We start from the raw sequence: 20157 nt of genomic DNA on the forward strand, positions 1-20157 counted from the left end.
TTGCAGCAGCTCTCTCTTCTTTGTCCGTTTCTTATAATTTTTTTTGTCACTTTTTCGTCATCTTTGTATTTGGAGTGGATCATCACTCAGTATGGTTCATTGTTGGTCATGGACACCAAACTTTCGTGGCTTCAGTGATATTTTTACTACTTTTCTCCTGTGTTTGTCTGGAGATCCTACATGTAACCATGGCTGCATTGTTTACATGTGAAATTAGCTGTTAGCAGCCTGTAGCATGTCAATGCTAACTGGTGTAAGGCTTGATGATTTCCCTCAAGGTAAGGAGGAGGAGGTGAGGATGACGTGCTGGTTCTCAGGTATGAGCTGGTGTGAGCGTCGTCCCAATATGACGACGTGGACCTGTCCTTCCATCCATCGTTGTTGGGAACGTGGGATCTGTCTCCGGTGGGATGGACGAGCTAGCCGTGCTAGCCCAGCAGCAGAGGGGCTGCCGGAGGGCAGAGTGGCATTGTGCTGTTCACAGACGTGGCTGACGGAGCTGACATCGGACGCCGGCGCCACATTGGAGGAGCTTCACCTGCTGTGGGCAGACAGGATCCAGGAGACAGAGACTGAACAGACTGCTGGGGAGGCTCAGTCCTGGACCCTGTGGAGGTGGAGACTGGCTGGGCTGGAGAGTGGTGGACGGGCTGTCATCATCTATTTTCTTGTGGACATTTTTTGCACTTTCTAAACATTTTCTTACTTTTGTTTTCTTGATTGCTGCCGTGACTCCTCCTGAATTTTCCCTCCGGGATAAATAAAGTATTTTCTATTCTATTCTATTCTATTCATGTCCTAAAAGGCAAAACTTTTCAATGCATTAGAGCCAGTGGCCTGCACAAACTTTTCAAAGGACAGGGGCAATAAATAAATTAAAGCTGCAAGCAGCGTTAGACGGGTCCTCGGGCTCCTGCCGGTTTTCCCTCCAATGTGTCCAACAAAATGAGACGAACATTTTGGCGTTTGTTTCATCTCTCTACGACATTCCTAGCCCCAGTTAGGGCGGTTTTGCTGTGCATAGGTGGAAGTGAGCCTTGTGGCTCTGAGAGAATATTATGGGATGTCAAGGAGTCAGTTGATACCATGGCAACGTATCCTCTGCTATGCTGAAGAGAAATAGCCAACTTCCTGTCTGGGAAAGGTCAGGGTGTCGGTGAATTTTTTTTTATCTCAATGAGATGAACATTTTGATGTTGGTTTAATCTGTCTAGGACATTCCTCCAGGCTGCTATGGCTGTTTGAATGTTGTAGATGTGGACAGAGAGCATATTATGGGATTTTTGGTATTTTATTGAAGAGTTTGATGCTTGAAATGTGTGTGCCAATTTTGGTGAGTTTTTGAGCATGTTGAGGGGGTCAAATAAGCACTTTAATGGAGGAGAGAGTCTTTGTTTCCTCTGCTGAGTCATGTGACCAGCTGTGTGGAGCTCCTAATCAGTGTGTGACATCATCACAGAAGTGCAGGAGGATGAGATTCCCAAAGGGGACAAACTTCTCATCCTGTAGGCCAGAATGTTGACCTAATCTGTGTCAAAATATACATGTCTTATATGAAATTTTGCGAGGAATCCAACCATGTCATTTTTAAAGCTGTGCGACTTTTACTTTTTTGTCTAGAGGCCCAACTGCTCAGCGAGGGCTGCTCTCCCATCTGTTAACATTGCGTGGTCGGCGACTTTGAGGGCTCGCCATTCGAAAACCGGGCCAGAAACAACAACTTCCTCCGCAACTTTTGTAGAACAGGGTCTGGTCTGTCATGTGAGCCAATTTTCATGCCTGTACCATTTTTGGTTCCAGAGGAGAAAATTTTGGCAGAAAGGCTAAAAATGCCGAAATCTCTTATTTTGGCGGGCAAATTGCCGGCTTCCTGTGCGAGATACGCGAAAAAAGACCATCGGACATTCCTGGCCCGAGCTAGAGCCATTTTTGTGTGGTTTTGAGTGGATTTTCATGGTTTTATGGCTCTAGATGGATTATTATGGGATGTCGGGTTTTATTTTTTTTATTTTATCAAATTTTTTGGCAGTCACAATGTGTGTGCCAATTTTGGTGAGTTTTTGAATATGTTAAGTGGACCTAATAAGCGTTCAAAGCGCGTGTGGAATAATAATAATAAGAAGAAAGAAACGCAGCAGGAACAATAGTGCCCTCGGCCTTTGGCCGAGGACCCTAATAATCAAATAAATAAACGTGAGCACTTTAGCACAAGTTATTTCCACCAAGTAGGGCACTTAGGGTCATATATTTGTCTCTCAAGAGTTCACCCTTGTGCCTATATAGTGCATGATTTTTTTTTCTTACAACTGGACCCTATCCAATTGTTGTGCAGAGTAAAATAAATGAGACACATGTTCCTGTGAAGCACTTGGTGATCCTATTCTATGAAAAGGGGCTTTACTAACTTGAATTTACTGACTTCCTCACATTCAGAGAGCTCATCAGGATCATTTCAGACAGTGCTGAGGGAAACACTTTGAACCAGAGCTGAGCTGCAGACAGTCAGCAGCTGCACCACGTCCCACCGTCATGATGGATGATCAGAGCTCCCAACATGCACCGCTGTGTGTGTTTGAACAGTGAGGCAGCTGCTTAGTTTAGGAAAAAGTGACAGGCACACAAAGTGACTGGACTCACCTTGACCCTGTCACAGACATCAACCAGACATTTCAAGTTACATTTATTCATCAATCAGGACACAGAGACCTGGAGATGTTTTAATGCAGAGCATGCTCCACAGCTGTCTGCCCAAAAAGTCAAAGTCAGAAAAACAGACAGAGGGACAGTGAGTCAAACATAAGACACAGCAGCAGATGATTTGGGCTTTCAAGGGATATATCAGTGATAAAAGTAGAAACAGCATCAGAGGTCGCTCCAGGCCAGTGTGCTCCCTTTGCTCTGATCCAGATCTCCTGGTTTGAATATTTAAAGGCAGGTCTGACAGGAACCTACACATAAAGGTTGAATGACGTCAGCAGCGGGTCCAGACAGTAAAGGCAGCACCTCCTCCTCCCTGCACAGCTGCTGCTGCTGCTGCTGGTCCCTGTGCGTCCGAGGTAAGACTCCCGCAGCGCTCCCTGACACCTCTCACCTTTCACCAAGAGTTTGACAGAGACGGGCAGGATTTCTTTTCACCCTCCTCTGCTGCTTTGTTCCCTGCAGGAGGACTCCCATCCGTCTGCTTTCTTCTGTCCTGCTCTTTTCGGATCTAACACCATGGGGGGACTGGATGCGCTCCGGCAGTGTAATTTTTTAAACTGGCTCCGGGAGGAGAGGCAGTCGAGGAAACTGATTCTGTTCATCGTGTTTGTGGCTCTGCTCCTGGATAACATGCTGCTCACTGTAGTCGGTAGGTGCTTCTCTGCTCTTTCACGCAGATCTGTGCCAAGTTTTATGCGCAACAGGTTCACCGAGTCTGTACATTTACAAACATGCCTCTTTAACACAGGGTGGTCAGAGTGTGCGTGACACTGGAGGTTTTCTGCGTGGATTTCTCTTAGATGTTAAGTTTAGTCCTGAACATATGAAAGCAGAGCGCGAAGGTTGGTCTCCAAACTGGAGCAATGATGGTAGACTTTTTAATTATTACTTTTATCACTTTAGCTCAGCGATATCTGAGAGGGTTATGAGAGACACGAGTCACGCAGAGAGCTTTTATTAAAACAGTCCTCACAGTGTGTGTGGTTAAAATTCACAGAGACTTTAAATTGAAAAGTATAAATTTAAAACAGTGATATTTCTTTTTAATTTCTCTCTAAACTATCATCTAATAACATCACGTTTTCTAAAAGTGAAGAGGAGGCACTATTATCCTAAAATGTCATCACAGTGGGTTGGATAAAAATGTGAAACGTTTTTTATATCGAATAGTTAAAGGATAAATTATTTTTCCTCTAGGGTATAGACCTTTCTCTTTACGTGTGTGTGTCAAAGAAGCAAATCTGAAATCCAGATACTACAGGCAAAGAATCAGAACTGATTTCCTCTTATCTGTTTTTTTTTCTCCTTTATACTTTTTTCACTATTAATAAACCTGATTCAGGTTAAACTGTTTTTTTTTTGTTTTTTTGTTTTTGTTTTTTGTTTTTGTTTTTTAGTTTAGATGTATAGAAACGTTATTTCAGACCCAGTAGATCCATTTCATAAAACCATCCAAATACAGTCAACAAAAATATAAAATTACTTCAGTTGTCAGATTTGTTCCAGTGCTTCCAGAAGCAAGGGGGGTTATTTTATGTCACTGACGAGTGAGTAGGGATGGGTAACGAATAAGATACCTTTGTAGGTACCGACCAAATTCTGTCAAAAGTATCAGGTACACATTCATGCAAAATCAAAAGGTACCGTAATGCATCCTTGTGACTGTGAGGGAGTGGAAGAGTAGGCAATTTTCCATGAATACAGCACTGCAAGGTTATATATTGAAGAATAAATATGTAAAATATATATATATATATATATATATATATATATATATATATATATATATATATATATATATACATATGTATATATATACATATGTATATATATACATATGTATATATATATGTATATATAGAGTTCATATATGTATATATATGTATATATATATATACATTAAATTTCTCAGTACAGCATCAAATGTGGGCACATGACTTAAACTTGCTCACCTTGGTATTTTAATATATATTCTTTAACCCCTTACCGCCTGAATTAATTAACATTTATAAATGTAGATTGTTTTTATGGGTTTTTTTTTTGCATTCTTACAGATCTGTTATTAAGTGGAGATTGTAAATTTAAGTATAGTACACACAATAGTTATAACTAAGTTACATAAAATCGATAGACATGAGAAGTTCATCTCTTGACCAATATATTGTGACAAAGTGGATCTGATACGATCTTTGGTTTGTGTAGGACCCCTGCCCTGCATGTTTTTTATGTTCCCGACTCCAACACACCTGATTCAAATGATCAGCTCGTCATCAAGCTCTGCTCGAGCCTGGTAACGAGCTGATCATTTGAATCAGGCGTGCTGGAGTGGGGTAACATCTAAAACATGCAGGGCAGGGGGTCCTCCAGGACCAGGGTTGGGAAACACTAGTGTAGAATATGAATCAATAGGTAATAATGAGATACAAAGGTCATTTTAGCGGCATCAAGACCTGACAGGGTATGTTGCAAATTTGAGACAACAGGCATCAAGGGGTTAAACATCATCATCTGCCACCTGTAACTTTAATAGTAGCTTTAAAGACAGCGGTGCAGTCTGCTCTGAAAAGCTCTGTTTTAACGTCATGTGAATGTTTCTTGTCGGCATCATCACTGAGGTCATGTCTGATAAAGCGCCCCGAGATGTTTGAGTCTGTTCGCAACATCAATGGCTCCATCAGACAGAGAGAAAGAAGCAAAAAGTTGATCATCTTTGAGCTTTATATCATACTGAACAGAACAGCCATAGAAGATCCTGGGAGGTTGCTGTGAGCCAGCGCTGTAAGGTGACAGAGTGACTAAATCAGACAGAAAACAAGTCTATCGCCCATAATTCATCAGTAATACCTTAAATTAAGATTACCATCCAATGTGAGACAGAAACTTTTCCTCCTCTCTGAGTTTCGCAGGGTTATCAGTCGGCTTGTCATTGGGTTGGGGTGTTTGGTTTTGGTGTGCCAAATGATGAAAATTTGATGAGATGTTTGTTCATTTTCATCAGAGCCTTTTGATAAATTAACGTATGAATTCACGGAAGGATGTGAAGTGGTTTGTGAGAATGAGCTGCATGATTTCAGGGGTTTTTAACATGTTCGTCTTCACGCCTGTGGAATTTTTTTTAATCATTCGAAACTTCTATTGATTAAATCTCACCTGTGTCCAGCTGAAATCCTGTCTAAATTTATTTTTCATATTGTCTCTGGTCAAATTTGTAACTTTCAGGGATAAAACTTGAAGATGAAAGTCAGATTTGTCAGATAGAGCAGATTATCTCTACCTAGATGAGAGAAAAGAGCCTGATCATGGCGGAGTTATTCATGAATAAACCGGCGAATATAAGCGTATGAGACCAAATTGGAGCAGATCCTGACGGACGTGGTTTAAAACTAAACTCATTTCACAGTCACACGTCAGGCGTCAGAGTGATGGATGATTTCTGATACTTGTTGCAGATATCTCTGACTCCATGCGCTGACTGTCGTTAAGCAGAATGAGAAGATGATTCAAGTCCATCAATAAAACATCTGGTTCATGTGAACTCACACTCACAATGTCGAACAGGAAAATAAGGAATATGATTTTTTCTTTGTATGAAGTCAAAGGATCAGCTGTTTTAGTCTTTATCTGCACAAACTGCTACCTGATGGTGATTCATGTGTGAAGAAACAGTGTAAATGTTCGTGTTCGTCATCATGGAGTAACGTAAACCCTCAAACCTTTGCTTAAAGGGTGTGGCAGCTTCACTTCACCTTGTTTTAGATCTGTTGAATTGTATAAATCTGCAGAAGATGCTCCCATGCTCTCCTGAGACACTGACTGTCCTCACTTAGAGAGAAGCAGCAGTGTGTGTGTCCTCTTCAAAAATCATTTAGTTTGCAGCACAGGTGTATGGATTTTTTTTTTTTTTTTTTTTGCTTTGAACAGCCTTGATCCCCGTCTCTTCTCTTCCTTTTCTCTCAGCTCGTAGTGCGCCTGTGTTTAATCTCTATAAATGTCTGCATGCAACCCCCTCTTTATTTTCTGGAACCAGCAGCTTGAGGGCAAATCTCTGCCAGCCTGAATCATGTCATGTGGAGCGCTCTATTAACCCCCCCTCCCTCCTTAACTATAAATAAAGTTCCCTTCATACACTGCAGCATCTGGGATCAAGACCTCCTGGTTCAAATCAGACCAAAAATTTGATCCTACCTCACACAGATATAAAAAATCAACCTTGCATTATTAAAAAAAAACATACTGACACATGTACATGTCTAATGATGCAGCTGGCAGTCTTGTGACACTTCCTTCTTGAATTACTCTGCTTTATTTGTTTCCTAATGGAACAACTGGATGGACTAATAAGAGGCCCCTGGAAAGCCATAAACTTTGATCTCTCACTCTCTGCAGGGCTTTTGATTTATTGATTGCTGTCATGTTAAAGGAAATTTAAATGAATACAAAAAGATGATAAATTTTGCTAATAAAAAAAAAGGGAAATGAAATGTTTACTTTCTGTTACTCAGTATGGAACCAGCATGTTGACCTGGGGGCTATTCCACGAAGCTGTTGTAGCTCAAAGCCTCGCTTATTTCAGTTAGCCTCGCTAAAGCCCCGATTAAACCCTGATTCTGTCCTCCCGACAATCGGGGAAGAAATCTGGTCTGGGAGTAAAATCGGCCCGACGTTCAGGCAAGAATATCTTCTTGTGTGAGCAGTTGACAGATGAATCTTTCACCCCACAATCGTCTCACAGACTTGTCGGAGCCACCCCGATAATTTTCAAACATGTTTGATATTTATCTGGATGATTACAACATTCATTCTCACTGAGGATGACAACAGCCAAGAGAGAGAAAAAGCCCCCTTACAAGAGACCGGACAGCAGACAACAGACGCAGGCTCAAAGTGAAACTAAAGGCTCTGGGTCAGCTGACAGCTTTGTGGAATACCCACCTGGATAGACACAAACAGACACTGAAACTTTAGAGCAGGGATCTAAAGAGGCTGCAGGTTTTCTTTCCAACTAAAAACTCCACCAGCTGATTTCACTGATTGTTCCCTGCTCTCTGCTTGAAGGTGAGGTAATCAATGAAATCAGCTGGTGGAGTTTTTGGTTGGAAAGAAAACCTGCAGCCTCTTGGCCCTCCATGGCACGAGTTCGAGATCCCTGCTTTAGAGTGAGGGGGCTCCACAGCAAAAAACGAAATCAAAGCAAGAGCTAATTTCTTGTTTTAGTGATAGAACTGAGTTATTAGACTTAATATGAGGAAGTTGAACTCGTTCTTAGTCAGGCTTTGACTCCGACAGGGCTGCCCTCTCTCACTGATTCTGTTTGTTACATTTAAGGACAGGATTTCTAGGCTCAGGTCTGGGGGTCTTAGGGTCCCTCTGCTTTTTGCAGATGATGTGGTCCTACTGGCCTCATCAAACACCGACCTCCAGCTCCCACTGAAGCGGTTTGCAGCTGAGTGAAGCAGCCATTTAAAGCCAGGCATATACTGTGCAATATTTTAAATGGTTTGACTCAGCTCCATCTGAAACTGCACGACTCTATCGCTGAGCTCAAAATTTTGCAGCCTAGAATCATGTTCTCGCACCATACGACCCGCTACGATGCTCTGACGTGATTTCACTGCTTACATTATGCGTCCACGCATCAGACTCAGCCAGGAGGTATGCAGCGACAGCTAAATTGAACTTTAGACCAACCTCTAGACGTCACTCCAGAGATTGAGAGAGGTTGAGACAAGTCAGCTTGTGGTGCTGCTTCTACTGTGTGATACCTTCATGAGTAGGAGTAGGAGTAGGAGGAGTGACCAGGATTTCAAACGTTTGATTATCTTGCAATCAACAGATTTACAATTGTGAGCACATTGCAAGGTGTCAACCTCTCTTCGTTACCCCACTACTGTACTACATGACACACAATTGAGCTGAAATTCAGCCCAATCCGAATGGCAAATTGGCTCAAAACAAGCTGACATTCGCACAGTGTATGCCCAGCTTCAGTCTGAGGCCATGAAGGTTCTCAGCTGAATAGGTATGGACCGCTCACTCCAGGTGAGAAGAGTCTTTGCCACAACTGGAGGAGTTCAGGTGTCTCTGAGTCTTGTTCGTAAGTGAGTGGAAAATGTAGCGAGATTGACAGACGATCAGGGTTGCGTAGGCAGTGATGTCCATGCTTTACTAGTCTGTTGTGGTGAAGATGGCTCTGAACTTTTTAAATTTTGATTATAATAAGACAGAGGTAATGGTTGATCTTGGTAATACCAGTGAGTCTCCCTTGTAGATCTGGGTTCCTTGGCCCAGTATAATAAAAAGGGGTTAAAACGGGGCCTGACCTGAAGCTCAACAGTCAGATTAAGGCTTAGATCAAGCTTTGGTTTAGTTAAGCCCTGTTTCCACCAAGCAGTTCAGTTTGGTTTGTCTCGGTACAGCATGCATTTTACAGTGTTTCCACTGATTTATCCTGGGACAGATCCCCAAATAACCAAGACAAACCGTCCCACTTTTTGGCACCCATCCATTGGGGTGCCAGACTAAACAGTTCTGATCTTAGAAGGTGGAGCTACAACACTGCAGACTGTTGATTGGTCAAAAGAATGGTCACTTACCATGTGACAGCTGCTGTATTTCTCTTGGCGGCACACAGACTTCTCTGGAACAAATCTTGATTGTTCTTTGTTTCAAAGAGCTACCTTCTAATCACAAGGGAGACGAATTGCTGGATGTCTTCCATCATTACTCTTTGTTTACTGTGACACGTTTTTCTTCTTTGTTGGATTAATTAGCACGGTACACTGTGTCACATTTTTCTTCTTTGTTGGATTAATTAGCACGGTACACTGTGTTATGCTGCTATGGCGTAATGCTAGGGGTGTAATGGTACATGTATCCGTGCCAAACCACTCCATAAGGCCGTTCGGTTCGGTACAGTGCTGTATTCGAACAGTACAGTAAGTTTACGTTAGCCACTGCACATGACTCTTTAATATTCACGTGCGTACTCGTCTATGATTGGCTGAGCAGGGAAGGCGTTTTAATATTCATGAGGAAAGTGGTCTGTGATTCGTGCTTTGCGATCATGTGCATATCATGTGGACGTGACGTCTCACGGTGAGCCAATCAGAAGATGAATATCAAAGAGCTTCCGTAGCCACAGGAGCTTGTGTCTGAATTGTGCATCATGGCTGCTGCTAACGACCAACCGGAGCTTGAAGAGCCTCCCCCCTCGCTGTATAATGGCAAGTTTTTGGTTTAATAAACATGCTAAACAAGCAAATGGTTTTGCGTTGTTCCATACTGTACCGAAAATGTACCGAACCGTGATCCTAAAACCAAGGTATGTACCGAATCGTGATTTTTGTGTACCGTTACACCCCTACGTAACGCTATTATTTAACCGATGCGATTATCAGCATCTGGTTTACATACCGCCTACCACGAGGGGGCACAGTTGACTGTGAAAACGCAAACAGGACCAGGCTTAATCAAGCCAACCTGTACCAAACCGTACTGATCTAAACCGGACTGCTAAGTGGGGACGAGGCTTTTGGCACCCCAATGGAAGAGTCCAAACAAATGGGACGGCTCATCTTGTTTATTTGGGGATCCGTCCAGGGATTAGCCAGTGAAAATGCGTGCCATACTGGGACAAACCAGAGTATCCCCCAAGAGGAGCTGGTGGAAGTGGCTGGGGACAGAGGTCACTGGAAGGGATGGGTACCTTTCACATTTGAAATGATACGGTACCAATGTCCAGTACCCGGCAATTGGTACCGGTACTCAACAGTACCAATTTTCTGTACTTTTTTTGTGTTTATGTGGTAAAACATATAAATTTGTTTAATGATAAAAAATATATTTTCTCAATTTAACATCATTATTCTATAACCTTGCAATGCTGTGTTCATGCTCAGTACAGAAAATGCCTACTCTCCCACTCCCTCACAAGGATACATTTAGGTACCTAAACATGGTACCTTTTAATTTTACATAAATCGGTACCCGGTACTTTTGACAGAATTCGGTCAGTACCTATAAAAGTACCTAATTCGGTACCCATCCCTGGTCACTGGTCTTTGCTGATGGATGGACGGACCTAACATGAGACACTTTAATCTGACAAGTCCTGAAAAAAAGTCATATTGAAGATATTTAAAGACAAACTTGATTGAATTGTTTCAATAGTAAAAAAAAACAACTGCCTGTGCCTGGTTAGTTGCTTGTGAATGTGGCTCATATTAATCCCAATACAGCTTTTGTTTTGATTAAAATAATTTATGCCTTGCTTGTGGGTGCATCAAAAATGCTCAGGAGAAGAAGCCACAGGTCTTCAGTTTTTAGCCAAATTTTCACGTTTTAACTCAGACTGGTAGCCCAATTTTAAAAGCTACTCTAAAGGAAAACTGATCTGCAAATTACATAATTAAGCCCATAAAACTGATAGAGAGGAGGTTGATGGGACACACTCTGTGCTCTCAGTATGAAAATGACTAAAAAAGCAAAGACCAACTAATACTGGATGATAACCTGTCAGCTTTAGTGCTTATAACGGGAGTGATTGTCAGAGGAAGCGGGATGTCGACTCTTAAACTGGACATTTGTTGTGATTTAGTCAAAACAGATCTGTCAGGGTTTCCTTTCCTCTCAGGGGTAAAGCAGCTGTGAACCACCTCCCTCTTCTCTGACATATGTTGCAGCGACACGTGGATTAGCATCATGCCAGTGAGCATCAGTCAGTGGTCATGTCAAATTTCACTGCATCCATCTCCTCTCACCTCTTTACGCCCGGCAGTTCCCATCATCCCCAGCTACCTGTACAACCTCGATGAGTCATCACAGGCAGCGATGAAGAACAACACCCTCTCACAGCCGGGGGCTCCTGGGGCCTTCAACAGCATCGTCTCTCTGTACGACAACACGGTCAAGTCCTTAGGCTCCAACACCACAGCGAGGTCTGCTGGTGTGATCCCCCCAGCCCCCACCGCTGCAGCCCTGATCCAGAACTCCTCCGACTGCCCCAAGTCCAGCAGCATGCTGCTCAATGAGAACGTCAAAGTGGGGATGCTGTTCGCCTCCAAGGCCACCGTACAGCTGATTACCAACCCCTTTATAGGACCACTCACAAACAGGTGGGTTATCTTTTTATCTCTGTGTGGATTCATGTGTTTGAGTGATCATCCGTCTGAAATGCTCAATAATTACAGAGTCATGAGTAAAGCAACAACAGACGAAAAAACTATGTTTCTTTAAAAGTGAGTTTGCCAGATTTAGTCTTCCAAATATGCAAGTTCTCAATCCACCAGAAGCGCTCAGCCATGCAGGCCCCAGCACCCAAAGTTCCTGGAACTTTTCAAAATACTACAACCCAAGCAGGGACTTCTCCAAGAGTCACATTTTTAACAGGCAGAGGTAAAATGTGAGTTGATTTGATTAGACCAATGAGATAAGGGTGTTTAATCAGTAACCAACTTTACCTTTACTTAAATATTTTCTGTTATTAAAAAAAAAAAAGGCAGATAGGATCCAAGCTGTCCATCAGCAGTGTCCCTGCAGCTGATTGGCTAATGTCTCTGGTCCAGTGATCAGGTGAACTAATGTAAGGGAGGAGAAGAACACGCTGCTCATGCTGAAACCACAACAAATACTTTGACAGGTTGGTCCTTCAGGGCCCATTTGCAGGTCCAGTCATTGCATAAACAGGATCATTAGACACAACACTGAGTTATGGAAAGGCCCATTTGGCCACCAATATAATAAAGTATGTGTACTCTGCATAAACCGTGATAAGCATGGCAAGCTGTAACAGTGCCACTGAGAAAACAGTAAGAAAAACAAACAGGCAGCAGACTGGATTTCAGCCTGTGCCACCTGCTCAAGGGCAGACTTCATGGGGCACGACCAAGACCTCGAGGCCATCTATGCCCCAAAGGAAACTATTTCTCATGTTGATAAGATAGAGGTCTTGAAGCTCATTTATCTAACTAGCAAGCTAAAGCCATTAAATTTAATGTTCTGTTGGGGCGTTAACCTGGCCATGCAAACCATTAATTGATTTTTTCACCATTAGTATATCGATAATTGCTGGACTTACATAGAGGCTCAGGTCATTGACTACTCAGAGAAACAAAGAAGATTAACATGGTGCTCATATCTTACTGACATCTATTCAACCCCTTCACCTCACAGCCCAGCCCCTGGATTTATAAAGTACTCAGGACTTTAAGATCTTAAAGAACAGACTTTCTAATTTTGCTTAAGTACATTAACAGACTGATACTTTTACTCCTACTTCAGTAGAGTTTCATCAGCTTTTACTTGTGTAGAATATTTTCGTACTCTCTGCCTCCCTGAATCCAGCCTGTTTTTACAACTAGCTGATATCATGTGAAAGATAACATCAGGCTCATCAGCTTCCTGTGTTTTTGGTTTGTTTGTTTTGTCTTTTTTGTTTTTGTTGTTTTTGTTATTATTTCAGTTTGAGTCCACCATTTTCATGTGATCTCCTCTGTGCTGTGTTTAACCTATCAGTCAAGGCTGCTGTGAGGAGGATCTGTTTTAATTGAACTCCTTCACCACCTTCTGGCCCGGAGTCTCCGCACACTGTCGGAAATTACTTTAAGTGAGGCATTTATTTGTTTTGGAATTAAATGGAGACTGGATAAAAACACATTTTCTATGTTCAAGAAAACTTTTTACTGGGTACAACGAGCCAAAGCAAGGTATTTATCAGTACAGTTACATAGTGCTACAGTTTTAAATAAGACATCAAGCAAACATAGCTGCTGGCTGCATGTTTGCCCGGTGTTCCAATGTATCTGCAGTAAGGATGGGTACCTTTCATTTGAAATGGTACAGTACTGATGCCTGGTACCTGGCATTCAATACCAGTTCTCAACGGTACCAATTTTTGGTACTTTTTAGTGTTTATGTGGTAAAAAAATATCAATTTGTTTAATGATGAAATTAAAAAAAAATTCAATTTAACGTATTTATTCTTCAATATATAACCTTGCAATGCTGTGTTCATGTCCAGCATGGAAAATCTCCTACTCTTCCACTCACAGCCACAAGGATGCATTGAGGTACCTAAACGTGGTACCTTTTGGTTTTACGTGAATCGGTACCTAGTACTTTTGACAGAATTCGGTGGGTACCTACAAAAGTACCTAATTCGGTACCCATCCCTTATCTGTAGACTAACGTGACAAGAAGTGAACACTGTCAATTTGTTTGTAGTTTAGTAGCTGTTTATATGTAGCACAGCTGGCAGCCAGGTACACTAAGACATGTCTGTAATGTGTAACGTTAGTGAATCCTGGTTATGTCCTGCCAGTCATCTACCAAGCAGAGCTAACGTAACCTCACTCTTCATTTTATTGATAGACTCTCAAGTTTGAACAGACCACTGCAGAATAACTGCTGACTGTGGGTTGGAGTCAACATTAGCACAAACAGTTTAGCCCCTGTGTTAGAGTGATACAGCCCAGATTGATCTACAAACAGTTCGGACGACCTGAGCTGGAAGCAATTAGCAATTAAAAATAACCTAATCTCATTTTAAAGTGTTGATTACAATCTGGCATATATCTTGAAGGGAGACTTTTTCAAGATCACTTTCAAACTCCTCACAGCCCCTTTAAAAAAAATGAAAAAAGAAATAACACTTTACAGAAAGTTGAAAATGAAACTTCAGTATTCAGCTTGATACAATAACAAATATTGAACTCGTATAAAAAGATATTCGCAGAATAATCTGAAAGTTCCTGTCACTTGATGTTACAAAGTGTGTATCCTGATGAATCTGAGCTGATCAAATATCAGAGAGGAAACAAAAGCATTAAAAGCTCTATGACGAAAAACAGAGCAACGGTATCGCAGTGAGACAGGATTCTTCTCGTACAACAGCCGCTTCCTCCCAGCCCAGGGCCAATATATCCTTTTGTATTATAAAAAACAACAACCAGAGGTCAACACAGAACAACATTTGTGCTCTTATCTAATGCATCATCCAACACAAATTAAAGAGAAGGAGCTCCAGCAGACTCTCTTCGTGCTCTGAGAAGGAAAATCAGATGCTGCATATGGTAAATAAATGGGTTTAATGCAGTTTCCAGGCTCTAATGTCCTGTCAGCTCCAACAGATCTCATCTTACTGAATCAAGCAGAGCGGAATTCCTGATTATGTGTGTTTCTATGCATGTGTGTGTTTTTCTGCTCATGGGTTGCTGCACAATGGAGGAGCCATTCACATTTTAATCAGTGGTGCTTTGGCTGGGCTCACACATTGAAATAAGACTCAGCAACATTAAGCAGACGTTAAAGGGTGGTTGTTCTTAGGGCTGTAGCAACTAGTCACAATAAGTGGAAAAACAAATAGTCTTCTGGTGAAAAGTCTGCTGAGGAGGACTCTGGGCTGTGGAAAATGATGAGATTTTGATAGTTTGCACATCATTTTATGAAATCAAAGCTCACCTGTCCCCCAGGTGTCTCTTGATACCAGATGATCAGTGGTCAGTTTTCTGCAGTGTTACATGATGTGTAAACACCAGCAAACTCTGCTGACTAAGGAACATGTTCTCCATTAGGGGGCGATATGAGGAAAATATGTCAAATATGTTATATTTTAAATTTTTTACATATTATTTAGATCCAAATTAGTGCTGTCAGGTGATTAATTACAGGATTTGTAGTTAATTAATCCAATGAATCACTTTTTTTAACTCACATATGCTTAAGGTCCCCAAATAAAGGATTTAAATAATAGGACATTACAAATTGTGTTGTGTGACAAATCAATTTTTTTTTCAATCTGATCACAAAGTCAATTATGTAGGCCGGGTATGGCGGAGCTTGCTAGTAAAATCCTGCTTGTAAACTACTGTGGGTGAGAGCGTTGCGCTCTTTGGAAGAGAGCTCAGCATGGATATGAGGAGAAGATGTGAGATGACAGAGACAAAGAGAGACGCTGCAAGTCAGAAAAGTTCAGGCAGCTCACGCTCCAACTGAGGATGTGTTGCTGTAGCTCAGAGATAAAGAGTGGCGGAGATCATGGAGAGGATCAAAGGGTGGAGCGCCCAAGAAGAATGCAATTTTTACAAAAGTATGTTTTGTCTTTTTTTGGATCGAAAACAGGAAGAGAGGCATAGAAGAAGAGAGTCTATCCTTTTTAGATAGTTTTGGCGTTTACATAGTCAGAGAAAACTATATCATTTTGGACTTGAAAGATCGTTCAAGGTGCTCTAAAAGTGGCTGGCAGCCAGTGAGTTAGTCACATTATTTTTTTTAACCCATTAATTTTTGGTGTAACTAATTATTCTAATTAATGCGTTAAAGTGACAGGCATTATCCAAACATCCCACATTCTGAACTGTTTTACGCACCAGTTTTTGTCTGTTCTGCTCTATTTTATAACTTTAATCTGGTCTTGTGCCCTTTAATGTGTTTTTGAACATTCTAACATTCTCACATCATGATAATTTATTTAAAGTCGTCAAGCTGTAAGAGTTTTTGAGTTTCTGCAAAATGTACAGAGATTTACTGTTATAAAAGTAGCCTATGCACAGTCAAAATGTAGCTTAAAGTGATCCTCCGGGATGGAACAAGTTGGGTCCTATCACAAGGTTTAGGGCAGAAATGACCCCTACAGCAGTGTTTTTGTGCAGCAGAAGCCCAGAGCGCACGCACCAAACACCCCCTCCCTGCTCCTCTGCTGGTTTCCTCTGCACTCAGACGGGGCCATATTTTACTTGACCAAAAACACAAATAAACGGACTCCCACCGAAAAAATCTGATATCGGTCTGCATTCACGCTTTATTTAAAGTATTTTCAGCGCGTTACTTTCACACAAAAACACCGCTAAATAAGGCTCTAGTTCTCATCGTGTCGTAAAACGGCGCTACCTCCGCTGCAGAGCCACAGCTGGCTACGAGGCGCTCGACGCTTAGTGTATCAGTCTGCGCCCGCGGCGTGCCAGAAATAAACACACGCAGGTAGTCTGCCAGGACGAAGAGACAGGATGAGAACTAGAGCCTTATTTAGCGGTGTTTTTGTGTGAAAGTAATCATTGAAAGTTCTCTAAATAAAGTGTGAATGCAGACCGATATCAGATTTTTTTGGTGGGTAATTTCTGCCCCAAACCTTGTGATTGGACCCAAATTGTTCCATCTCGGAGTATCACTTTAAGGAGACGCTACTGGATAGACTTTGGTTTAGTTTGTGTCTTTGAAAGTCTGAGGAAGAGCGATTCTGCTCAAAACGTCACTTACCTCTATTAAACTATTGTCTTGGGAGCTACTTTTTGGTGTAGGGATCTCTTTACTCATTTTTCATGTTTAGTTTGTGACTTTGACAGAAAATGTAAAAGTACACATCAATTAAAAAATTATTGATTTTAGTGAATCATGTTAATTCACTGTGAGATGAAAGCTGGGGGCCCAGGCCATGACTTTTGACATGCCTGATGCAAAGCATATGTGAACTCAAAATAGGGCAGAGACAACTTATCAGATGTCAAAGGTTTTAAAAAGTATATTCACTTCAAATTGGATGCCAGTATTGCATTTCAGTACAGTTTGAAAAGGGATAACACTGATAAAGTTGTTTATTGCAAAAAAAAAAAAAAAAAAAAAAGTGCATGGTAACGAACATTTCTTAGCCAATGAGGTTACTCTACAAAAGGTTTGATCAAAATTATAAGACCAGTTGAATAATTGCAAGAATTTACGTTTTTCGCATTGTAAAAAGGTTTTAAGTAGAGTTTCAGAAAGCAAAAATAAGAAATGGGAGTGAGACAAAAAATGAGAAAGGGATTTATTTAACAAAAGAAAACAATTAAGTTGAAATATAGGCAGTTCATCAACGGATTAAAAGGTTAAGACCACAACGCCAAGTGGTGAAGATGTCTTCATGGAGGATCCTCCACTGTCTGGACCTGATGTCCATCTCTGTAAACGTCCCTCTCCATCCATCCCCAAATGTTGTCAGAGTGATTTAGATCAGGGGAACATCAGGATGGTCCAAAGAGTGAGCTGATTCCTCTGGAAGAAGTCCTTTGTCAGGCGCCCATTGTGACCTGCAGCGTTGTCCTGTTGAAAAACCCAGTCATTCCACACAGACCAGGGCCCTCAGTCATGAAGGAGGCCCCCTGCAACATCTCCACAGAGCCAGCCGCCGTTTGACGCCCCTGACCAACCTGAAGCTCCATTGGTCCATTGAAGGAAAAAGCCCCAGATCATGATGGCGCCCCCTCCACTGTGTCGCTGTTAAAACATCTCCAGTGGGATCTCCTCATCATGTCAGTAACGTTGAAGCCATCAGGACGTAAAGGTTCAGTTTTTTCTCCTCAGAGAATCAAACTTTCTCCACCTTTCAGTGTCACATGTTTGCTGCTCTCTGAAAAAGTCCAAACGGTGAGTTTGTGGCGTTGAAGGAGACGAGGCCTTTAAAGACTGTTTTGTTCTTAAAACTCTTCTCTCTCAGATGGCGTCTGATGGTTGTTGGGCTGCAGTTGGCTCCAGTAACAGCCTTTGTTTGGGTCATGGATCGTCCTGTGTCTTGATGAACAGCCAATCAGATCCTCTGGCTCAGCGCTGGTGAAATGTTTTTGGATCTACCTCTGGACTTCTTTTTTTTCCATAACCCTAAGGGTCTTTGAAGAAATTCAAATGGCGGTCTTATTGCGTCCAACCTCAGCAGAAATGGCGTCTTGTGAGAGGCCTTGCTGATGCAGGTCAACGATCCAACCACGTTCAAAGAGAGAAAGATTTTTAGCCTTTACCATCAGGAGGTCATGATTGAGACAATACCCGACAGAAAATCACGGAATCCACATTTTGCAGATTTTGTCTTTTAAAGGCTGTGGTCTTAAACTTTTGATCAGCTGATGATCAGACTATTTTCCTTTAATTGTCGTATGCGATAAATTTCTCACTCAATTTTTTTTTCTCACTCCCATTTCTTCTTTTTGTATTTTGAAACTCTACTCAACCTTTTTAATATCTAACAATGAAAAACATAAATTGCTCATTTCTGAGTCATTCCTCTGTGTAGATCTGGGTTATGAGGTGTGTGTGAAGAACAGGGAGGGAGGTGTGCTCTCACCTCACAGCCCGTGTTTAGTGTCTCAGCTGGGCGTTCAGATTTGCTGTAATTGAAGCAAAGAACACATTCCCATTACAGCTTCTTAGTCACCTTCCTTTCTGACAGAGGACAATTCAAGGCCAGTCAAGCATGTCAGGTATCTGAGGGGGAACAACACTCCTCATCTGCACGCCGGCTTTTAGCCCGCTGATGACATCAAAGATGTTGTCATCCTCCTAAAATGTCAGAGCAACAATTGTATCTGTCACACAATGCTGACTTTGTGTTCATTGTTTGCGATCTCCTCTCCTGCTCCAGACTTTGTGTTGTATCACAGCTTGTTATAGCGTTGTGCTTCTCCTCTGTGACACCAGCTCTGTTAGGGTCAGTGTATGTTTCAGACCTGGCCTGGTGGTGACCATAGCAACGTTTTAATGAAGCGACCGCTGACTCCCTGTGTGTGATTCTAAACATGATCTCTCCCCTCACAGGGTGAAGTGTTTTCCACTTCAAAGATCCTCTGAAGCTGCAGATGTTCATTTTTAGATCTCACTGCACCAGAGAGCGCAGATATGTTCAAGCACCATAGATATAAAATCTGAAAATCTGACTTTTCCTCTCTTTGTCTTTCAGAATAGGATACCAGCTGCCCATCTTTGTTGGCTTTTGCATCATGTTCCTCTCCACCATCAGTAAGTTCACACCAACATGTCTTTATAACGAGAACGGCAGAGAGCTTACATCACGTCTGACGTCCTGTTTTCTTTCTCCTGTCTCCGTAAAGTGTTTGCCTTCTCATCCAGCTACACGCTGCTGTTTCTGGCCAGATCCCTTCAGGGTGTTGGCTCCTCCTGCTCCTCTGTGGCCGGTAAGCTCTCATGTGCTTACACTCAGTTAGCAATGGATGATGGGATGTTTAAATCCAAAGGGTTAAATGCAGGGTGAGGGGTTTGTGTCTCTGATGTCACAGATTGATTTAAACAAATAAAGAGTCTTTCAGAGCCCCAGGCAGGAACCAATACAAAGAGTCAATGTTGTTCTATATTTAGTGATGTGGTAAAGAAAAAAAAAACATACTTAGATAAAACTATCATACAGCTCTACGCTTTAGTGACTTTATTTTTATAAAAGAAAAACCTGCAAATAAACACTTTAATCAAATTTAAATAAATTTTAAAAAAAGAAATACAAAGATCTATTAATACAAATTGAAGATTTGAAAATAAGTTTATCACAGGAACATATAACAAAATACAATAAATGAGAAATCAAGTTAGTCACATATATCAGTCAAGTTAGTAATAGTGAATATTTACTGATAATAGACCAAATGTTTGAAAAGCTTAATTCCAGAGGTTCCTAGGTTTGTTTTCTTTCCATCAGAGCAGCAGGGC

At 41.7% G+C, this 20157-nt stretch overlaps 1 protein-coding gene across 1 annotated transcript in view; it reads left to right on the forward strand.

Moving 5' to 3' along the window:
- The first annotated feature begins 3019 nt into the window (after nucleotides 1–3019).
- slc18a2 (solute carrier family 18 member 2) overlaps nucleotides 3020–20157 on the forward strand; it is a 39497-nt gene continuing 22359 nt past the window's right edge. Inside the window, exons 1-5 of the mRNA XM_074676592.1 lie at nucleotides 3020–3056; nucleotides 3163–3349; nucleotides 11477–11813; nucleotides 19397–19455; nucleotides 19548–19631. Coding sequence (XP_074532693.1) covers nucleotides 3217–3349; nucleotides 11477–11813; nucleotides 19397–19455; nucleotides 19548–19631 — 613 coding nt within the window. The 5' untranslated portion in view covers nucleotides 3020–3056; nucleotides 3163–3216. The remainder of the gene's footprint in view (nucleotides 3057–3162; nucleotides 3350–11476; nucleotides 11814–19396; nucleotides 19456–19547; nucleotides 19632–20157) is intronic.

This window comes from Halichoeres trimaculatus, unplaced genomic scaffold (genome assembly GCF_033239565.1).
Source record: "Halichoeres trimaculatus isolate MK-OKI-2021-1 unplaced genomic scaffold, fHalTri1.1 fHalTri1_scaffold_8, whole genome shotgun sequence".
NCBI lineage: Eukaryota > Metazoa > Chordata > Actinopteri > Labriformes > Labridae > Halichoeres > Halichoeres trimaculatus.